Below are 8561 nucleotides of genomic sequence, written 5' to 3'. Positions count from 1 at the left end.
CCCATAAAACTTCAGATGTTGACACACAAAGATCAGAAGAAAAACCATGCGGCCCTAGCAAAATTTCTGAAGCTTATCTGATGCTTTACCATTTAGCAGTCTCACGCGACAGTAACATGTAAACAAAGAAAAACTATGACAACTAGCAAGTTTGAACTCATTCATGGGTGTTCAGCTTTGATGAATCCCTCGGGTAGAACCCAGGCCAAGAAAACAAAAACAAAGCAGCAAAATGCAGCAAAGGAATCCAGGTGAAACTTCCTTTAGCGTAACTGGAGCTCCTTTCCTTTTAATGTGGATAGTTACAATGGATTCACAGTATTGCAGCAATTCATCTTTTATTATGTTCTTAACTTGCATATGGGCAACACAATCCAAACACCAAATGAAAACAGGTCACAGCAAGAGAAATAAAATCATGAAGCTTTCTGCCAAATCCTAAGTTTTCAGTGCAAGTGTGCAGGTTCTTCCTTACTGGACAATAAAAATCTGAACCAGACATCAAAGTTTAATCTGGAACAATGACATCTCATAAATTCCTCCATCCAAACACACAAACTTCCGGCTAAAACCTTTGGCAAATTTCTGCTGCAGATTTGCAACTTATTTCACGCAGCTACATTCATCATGCAAATTGATTGCTCAACAAACGAGGTGATACGAACGTCGCCAACCTTGTGACGAAACCCGTAAAAGATTAGATTCAGGATCGACAAGAGGACACCAAGTTTGGAGCGGATGACCTCAACCCGTTAATCACGTGGTTAACGAACCTTGGTATAATGGTAGAAGACGCCACAACCTAGTGCGATTCTAGATTGATAAGTCACGAACACCTAGAGAAATTCTAAGGTATTCAAGAAGCCTTGGAGAAACCAAGAAAACTCTCAAAATCTGATTTATTGATTGAATGCCTAAAACCATTGGAAGTGTGGGCTATTTATAGCCTTACATAGAGATGAACAACTAAATGTGGAACTAGTCTAGAGTTGTGGTCTTGACTAAGACTAACAATTGTAGGCTTGACTATTTCCATAAGACTAAGAATTGTGGGCTTGACCACACCTTATGAGGTCATCCCTTAGGTAAACAACCTTATGAGGTCATCGCTTAGGTAAATAACCTTATGAGGTCACCGCTTAGGTAATTAAAGCAAGACTATGGACCATTAAGCCCTTATTACAATGACTTAACTAAAACAGCAAATGTGACTAGAGAAGGGTCACACATGGTTCTCTTTGACGTGCACTACATGGATGACTTTCATTCCTTCATGCTCAAGACTCTCAATGACCTTGGGGACAATTTCTTGGCCTTGTATCTCATGAACAAGTCCTTGGAGTTCCTCCCTCATCTTGTTAGCTCGTGCTCGAGTTACCAGTCCTAGTGGGACTTGAACCTTATCCGATGGCATAGCTTGACTCGTATCACGAGGGAAAGGAAAATGACTACAGTCTGTGATTTCATAAAAGTTCAATCCTCTTAACAAGAACATCAACTACCTTCAACTCCAGTAGATTAAATCCCAGTACACGAATGCACAAGACAGGTGAAAGCAAAGCTACGGAAAAAGGAAAACAGCAACTCACGGAATTCGCAAAAAGGTTTTAAACCAACCCCAAGCATTCAACTTTGATCCAAAACTTTCCAACCAAAAATCATAACTTTACACTACGCAACGAAACACATAACTACCATCATCCCAACAAACAAAACTTCAAAGGAAATTATATAAGTTCTGGAAAACTTTCATGCAAAATAGTTCGAAAAACCTTCTTATTTACCATGATGCTTTCTGCAAATCTGATGCAGCAAGGATGCATGAGGACAAAGCTTGGTTTGGACACGCATGTGGTATATGAACTGAACAACAAATCCCAGACTTCAACCAAATCAAAAGTTTCAGCAGCAACCAGAGCACGACTCCAACATCCGGACGGGCCAAGACAGATTCAAAAAAAGGAAATGAAAAAGGCTACTGTTTTTCATAACCTATTCAGCATTTCAAACGCACCGGCTATGTAAAAATCTTTTCTTTTCAAAGCTGGGATCTTGCTACTAAACTATGGCCTAGGGATGAAGTATGATCCATACCAAACAAGATTCAGACCCTAACATAGCCTATCAAGTAACATAACAACAAAAGACCGCAGCTTTACAACTAACGGTAAGGAAATAGCTACTGCAACCAGATTTTCCGTACTCACAGAACTCCATACAACTCTCACGGATCACTGCTAAACCACAACCAAGGAAAATCTAATGTAGAAAGGCAACGCCTTTGGGCAGTAGGTCATGAACCAATGCAAGAAAATAGCCATTTCAACTCTCGACCATGTTCATCGACTCATAGTTCAGCATAGTTTCATGATTTGTTAACAAAAATTATCTACAGGAAAAGGGAAGGAACCTTACGGTGCTGTTTTCTGATGGATTTTTAGCAGCAAAAACTCGAGTAGCAGCTCTTTTCCTTCTTTTCTCTTTGGCCAGAAATCTCCAAGCTTTTGTCCAATTGCAGCTCCCTCTTACTTAGCTTGTTGAGCTGCCCTTTCTTCCTTCCAAAGCTCTCGGTCTGTCCCTCTCGTTCTTTTCTTTTTGCTTTTTTTTCAGTTTTTCCTGACCCGAAAGCTCTCCACTCTCCTTCGTCCTTTTCTTTTTTTTCTCTCTGGATTTTCTGCTCAACCCCAGCCGTCACCCCCAAAAAACCTCCCCTTTCTTTGCTGCATTTCTTTTCTTTTATATGGGGAGCCATAACTGAACCCTATCAACGATGGTTTGGATGAAGCCAGATGGCTTGTACCTTCACCATCGAACGGAGCCAACCCCAGGCCAAAAATAGCCGAAAAATGCAGCTGCAAATCCTTTCTGCTGCAGCCGAAAACAAAACGTGGTTTTTTCCTTTTTTTTTGTCAATTACTTAAATAAATAACAATAATACAAAAATAACAATTTAAACAAACTTAAATAAAATGTACAAAAATTAGTAACCAAATAAATAATAATAAAAAAAAGCTAAGATTTTCCTCTTTTCCTTTTTTTCCTTCTTTTTTCTCTTTTCTTCTTTTTTTTCAATAAAAAGAAATAAAACATATTTTTCCTAATTTTCTCTTTTTTGGTAAAATTTATGCTAAAAGGTCTTATAATAAAAATAAACAGCTAAAAGGGCGTAAATGAATGCAAAATAAAACTAAGATAATAGATAATAGATAATGATAATCTAAAAATACTGAAATGCTATACAAATGTTAAAAGTTTAAGAACTAAAATCATGGATTTAAACTAATAAATAAGAATTATTACTAAAAATAAAAATAAAAAATGAAATTTTGCAAAAATTTGGTGTCTACAGTTTGCCCCTCTTTGTCTGAGTTTTGGAAAACTTGAGACAAAGAAATAGACACCAAATACTTACCTGTGTTACTCGGCTACAGCTACTCGAACGACTGCCGTTTTTGAAATGAGGACTGACCCCTTTTGATCAGACTGACTTGGACGAGAAATTTAAAATCGGTACTGACCCGAGACAGAATTTAAAATCGGTACTGATCCGAGACAAAATTTAAAATCGGTACTGATCGGAAACAAAATTTAAAATCGGGACTGACCCGAGGGGACTGATCCCAACATGAAATTTAAAATCGGGACTGACCTGAGGGGACTGACCCCAACATAAAATTTAAAATCGGGACTGACCCCAACAGAAATTTAAAATCGGGACTGACCCGAGGAGACTGACCCCAACAGAAATTAAAATCAGGACTGACCCGAGGGGACTGACCCCAACAGAAATTTAAAATCGGGACTGACCTGAGGGGATTGACCCCAACATGAAATTTAAAATCGGGACTGACCCGAGACAGAAATTTAAAATCGGGACTGACCCGAGGGGACTGACCCCAACACGAAATTTAAAATCGGAAAAAATCCAGTGTGCTTACCGTTTTGTTGTGTCTTTGCTCAAACCTGCTTGCAGCTTTTCTGATCTACCTTTGTTTGCTGGAAATCTTTCCGATACCGACTCCAGTACGAGGTGTGATCGTTTTCCTTCATGTATGAAATTTTCTGCAAAAGAGAAAGGATAAGGAAATTGCCACCATCATTCGACCGGTTCCCTTTGAGGGTCGTGTAAACATGAGTCTTTTGATGTCTTTGTCAACTTCGGTTGTGGTATCTGATTTAATTTGATTCATTACTTCAAAGACTTTCTGATTCTTCTCAGACTGACCAGGAATGCCTTTAGCCATATTATGAGATCTGTGTACCGGGCGCTGCTGAATCACGTCCATTTCCACAAGATGATTGAATCCAAAGTATGCTTTGCACAAATCACGGGGATTGTCATTTATTAAAACTCAATGATTAAAAAAATGGTGTATGTAAGATAAATTTACATATCACGCAGGGATGAATATGCGAAAAGACGCAAACGCGATCAATCATGCCTAAACCATGAAAACATCATGAATGCAAATAATTGAGGGAAAATGAATTTTATAAGAAAGTATTTGCAAAAGAATATCTATTCAAAGTGAGGCACGGCTTTTGGCCAACAGATGTCACATTCGAATCTTTGGATATCTTTGTTCCGGAATCCAATCTTGATAGAAGTGTTACAAAACGAAGAGAAATCCGCATGAACCAAGTCACCAGCTGCTCCTCCTCGTGCTTGTTCGCTGCAGAACCCTACCTTGGCGCCCTTTCAGGTTTTCACCAAAGTTACCCCACTTTTTTTTTTTTTTTTGAGGTGCCCTTTCGGGTTTTCACCTAAGGAACAATGGAAAAGCTCGACCATGATCGACTCAGGAGTGTGAGTTGAAAATTGCTGGCATCAGTAAAATGCGCTTCCCTTATAAGTTTAGGTGAAGGCATTATGGACATCACCTGCCAGTGATTAGCGAACTTCCTAATAGAAATTCAACAAGTGACGAAAGCCAGGACTTTGGGCTTTTGTAATGAGGTCAGGTGGGGTGTTTTCAAGAAGGTTGAGGCTTGAAAGCAAAGATTTTTTTTTTTTTAAATGAGAAGTGCGAAATAACCTGAGATTGCATCATTTTGAAATCATCTCCAATTTTGAACGAAAAACTGAGGAAAATTTTGCACCAGTTTGATTGGATTTTCTCTCTTTGCATTTTCACTGCATTTTCCTTACTTTTTGCATTTTTCTTTAGAAAACTAAATTTGCCCCAGTGTGTGATTTGCAATCCTCAGGGGTTGCCAAACGAAAATTATTAGTCTGATGGCTCAAAAGGGACGACTAGGGATTGAATGCTTCAAGTGGGAAAGAAGATGGCCTGACTTGCATTTCATCATTTGTACAAATTTCTAAAAGAAGTTTTGCATAATCAAATGAAGAACTTCTTGCACATGTCCGAGTTGATAGTTTGAGGAAATGTTTGTCCATCCATTTCTGCCAAAATGAGTGCTCCGCCAGGTAATACCTTTTGAACAATGAATGGCCCTTGCTAATTCGAAGCAAATTTGCCTTTGGCCTCATCTTGCACTGGCAAAATCCGCTTCAGCACTTTGTCGCCTTCCTCAAAAGTACGCAAATGGACCTTCTTGTTGTAGGCCCGGGCCATGCGCTTTTGGTAGCATTGGCCGTGACAAATGGCATTAAGCCGTTTTTCATTAATCAAGAATAGTTGTTCATAACGCTGTTTTATCCAATCAGCTTCTTCCAACTTGGTCTCCATTAGGATACGCAATGACGGAATTTCGACCTCGGTAGGTAGCACGGCTTCCATTCCATACATGAGCGAGTAGGGTGTTGCCCCAGTTGATGTTCGGATAGAAGTCCGATACGCCATCAGTGCGTAAGGGGGTTTGTCATGCCAGTCACGATGCTTTTCAGTCATTTTGCGAATGATCTTCTTCAAATTCTTGTTTGCGGCCTCCACAGCTCCATTCATCTGCGGTCTATAGATGGCAGAGTTGCGATGTCTGATTTTGAACTGTTCGCATAGCCCGTCCACCATGTCATTGTTGAGATTCTTGGCATTGTCCGTAATCAATGTTTCCGGCACCCCAAATCGGCATATGATGTGATCTCTTAAGAAATTCGCCACCACCTTCTTAGTCACGTGCTTGAATGATTCTGCTTCGACCCATTTGGTGAAGTACTCAATTGCCACCCATATGAATCGATGTCCATTTGAAGCAGGAGGATCGATTGTGCCAATCACGTCCATACCCCACATTGAGCAGGGCCACGGAGCAATCATGCTATGCAACTCGGTAGGAGGAGCGCATATGACGTCACCATGCATTTGACATTTAATACATCTCCGGACAAAATCTATGCAATCGCGTTCCATTGTAAGCCAAAAATACCCGGTCCTCATAATTTTCTTTGCCAGCAAATGTCCATTCATGTGAGATCCGCAGACACCGCTATGTACCTCTTTCATCATGTATTGAACTTCATCTTCATCGATGCACCTTAAAAGGTTCAAATCTGAGGTCCTTTTGTACAATACCTCTCCATTTAAGAAAAACTTCGAGGCCATTCTGCGCAGGAAACCCTTGTCATTTGCACTAGCTTCTGGAGGGTAAGACCCGGTTTGGATGAATTTCTTAATATCATTGTACCAAGGGCTTTTGCCAGAAGAATTGTCTATGACCCAACAATGAGCAGGCTTGTCTTGGAGTTGAATCCGGATAGGCTCGATTCCTAATTCGTCCGGATATTGTATCATAGAAGATAAGGTGGCCAAAACATCTGCAAATGCATTTCGGGCTTGTGGGAGATGTCTAAACTCCAAACGTTGAAATTGTCTAGCCAAATTAAGCAAATTACAATGGTATGGCAGAATCTTTGAATCTTTGGTTATCCATTGCTTCAATGTTTGGTGCACGAGTAAATCTGAATCACTGAAGGCTATTAACTCCCTAACCTCCATTTCCAAAGCCATTTTAAGACCAAAAATACATGCTTCATACTCGGCCATATTATTTGTGCAAGCAAATTGCAAATTAGCGGCTCCAGGGTAATGCTTCCCTTCTAGGGATACAAGAACTGCTCCTATCCCAACTCCAAAAAAATTGGCCGCACCATCGAAAAACAATCTCCACTCAGGGCACTGCTCGCTCATGTCTTCTACGGCACCAACAAATAAAACCTTTTCATCAGGAAAATAAGTATGGAGCGGTTGATAATCATCGTCCTTTGGATTTTCTGCCAAATGATCGGTTATAGCTTGCCCCTTGACGGCTTTTTGCGAAGTGAAAACAATATCAAACTCTGAATGAATCATCTGCCATTTGGCCAGACGCCCAGTTGGCATCGACTTTTCCAAGAGGTATTTCAAAGGATCGGAGCGGGAGATGAGATAGGTAGTATGACTTAGCAGGTAGTGTTTTAATTTCTGAGCTGCCCAGGCCAATGCACAGCAGCTTTTCTCAATAAACAAATAATTAGCCTCATACTGCGTGAATTTCTTGCTAAGATAGTAGATGGCTTGCTATTTCCTTTCCGAGTCATCGTGCTGCCCCAGAACACACCCTACTGCTCCGTCGAGCACAGATAAGTACATGATCAATGGCTGGCCCGGTTTGGGTGGCACTAGGACCGGAGGCTGCAGCAAATAATCTTTAATCTTGTCAAAAGCTTGTTGGCACTCCTCATTCCAGTACAACGACACATTCTTTTTCAACAACTTGAACAGTGGCTCACACGTCGCCGTTAATTGGGCAATGAATCTTCCAATGAAGTTAATCTTCCCCAAAAAGCTTTTTACATCCCTCTGCGTCTTCGGCACTGGCATGTCTCGAATTGCCCTGATCTTTACCGGGTCTATTTCTATGCCCTTTTTACTGACAATGAAGCCTAACAATTTACCAGCTGGTGCTCCAAAGGCGCACTTAGCAGGATTCAACTTCAAATTGTACTTTCGCAACCTTTCAAACAACTTCCTTAAATCCACCAAATGGTCCTCGACTTTCTTGGATTTGATTATAATGTCATCCACGTAGACTTCCATCTCCTTGTGGATCATGTCATGAAACAAAGTAGTCATAGTCCGTTGATAAGTGGCTCCGGCGTTCTTTAAACCGAACGGCATTACTCGATAGCAAAAGGTGCCCCAAGGGGTGATAAAAGCAGCCTTTTCTCTATCCTCCTCAACCATTAAGATCTGATGGTATCCAGCAAAACAATCACAGAAAGATTCAATTTCATGCCCGGCCGTGTTGTCTAGAATGATATGGATATTTGGCAAAGGAAAGTCATCTTTAGGGCTGGCCTTATTAAGGTCTCTATAGTCGACACAGACTCATACTTCACCATTTTTCTTTGGAACGGGGACTGGATTGGATAGCCAAACAGGGTAATGGGATACAATGATGATATTAGTCTTAAGCTGCTTTTCAATTTGTTCTTTTATTTTGAGGCTCATATCTGGTTTGAATTTACGGGGTTTTTACTTTACTGGTGGGAAAACTGGGTTTGTGGGTAATCTGTGCACCACTACATCGGTCGAAATACCAGTCATGTCATCATAAGACCATGCAAACACATCTTGAAACATAGACAAAAATTCAATCATCTCCTCTTTCTGCTTTTT

The 8561-nt window shown here is 40.5% G+C and overlaps 1 protein-coding gene across 1 annotated transcript; it reads right to left on the bottom strand.

The window, feature by feature from the left end:
* Positions 1 to 5462: 5462 nt before the first annotated feature.
* LOC113771229 (uncharacterized protein K02A2.6-like) lies at positions 5463 to 7283 on the bottom strand. Its single transcript, XM_027315837.1, has 2 exons — positions 5898 to 7283; positions 5463 to 5843 (listed from the first exon to the last, which is right to left on the bottom strand). Exons 1-2 carry the CDS (start codon positions 7281 to 7283, stop codon positions 5463 to 5465), a joined length of 1767 nt encoding a protein of 588 aa, XP_027171638.1.
* Between the last annotated feature and the right edge of the window lie 1278 nt (positions 7284 to 8561).

Source organism: Coffea eugenioides, chromosome 5 (genome assembly GCF_003713205.1).
Source record: "Coffea eugenioides isolate CCC68of chromosome 5, Ceug_1.0, whole genome shotgun sequence".
Taxonomy (NCBI): domain Eukaryota; kingdom Viridiplantae; phylum Streptophyta; class Magnoliopsida; order Gentianales; family Rubiaceae; genus Coffea; species Coffea eugenioides.
This window is presented reverse-complemented; position numbering and strand designations above follow the sequence as displayed.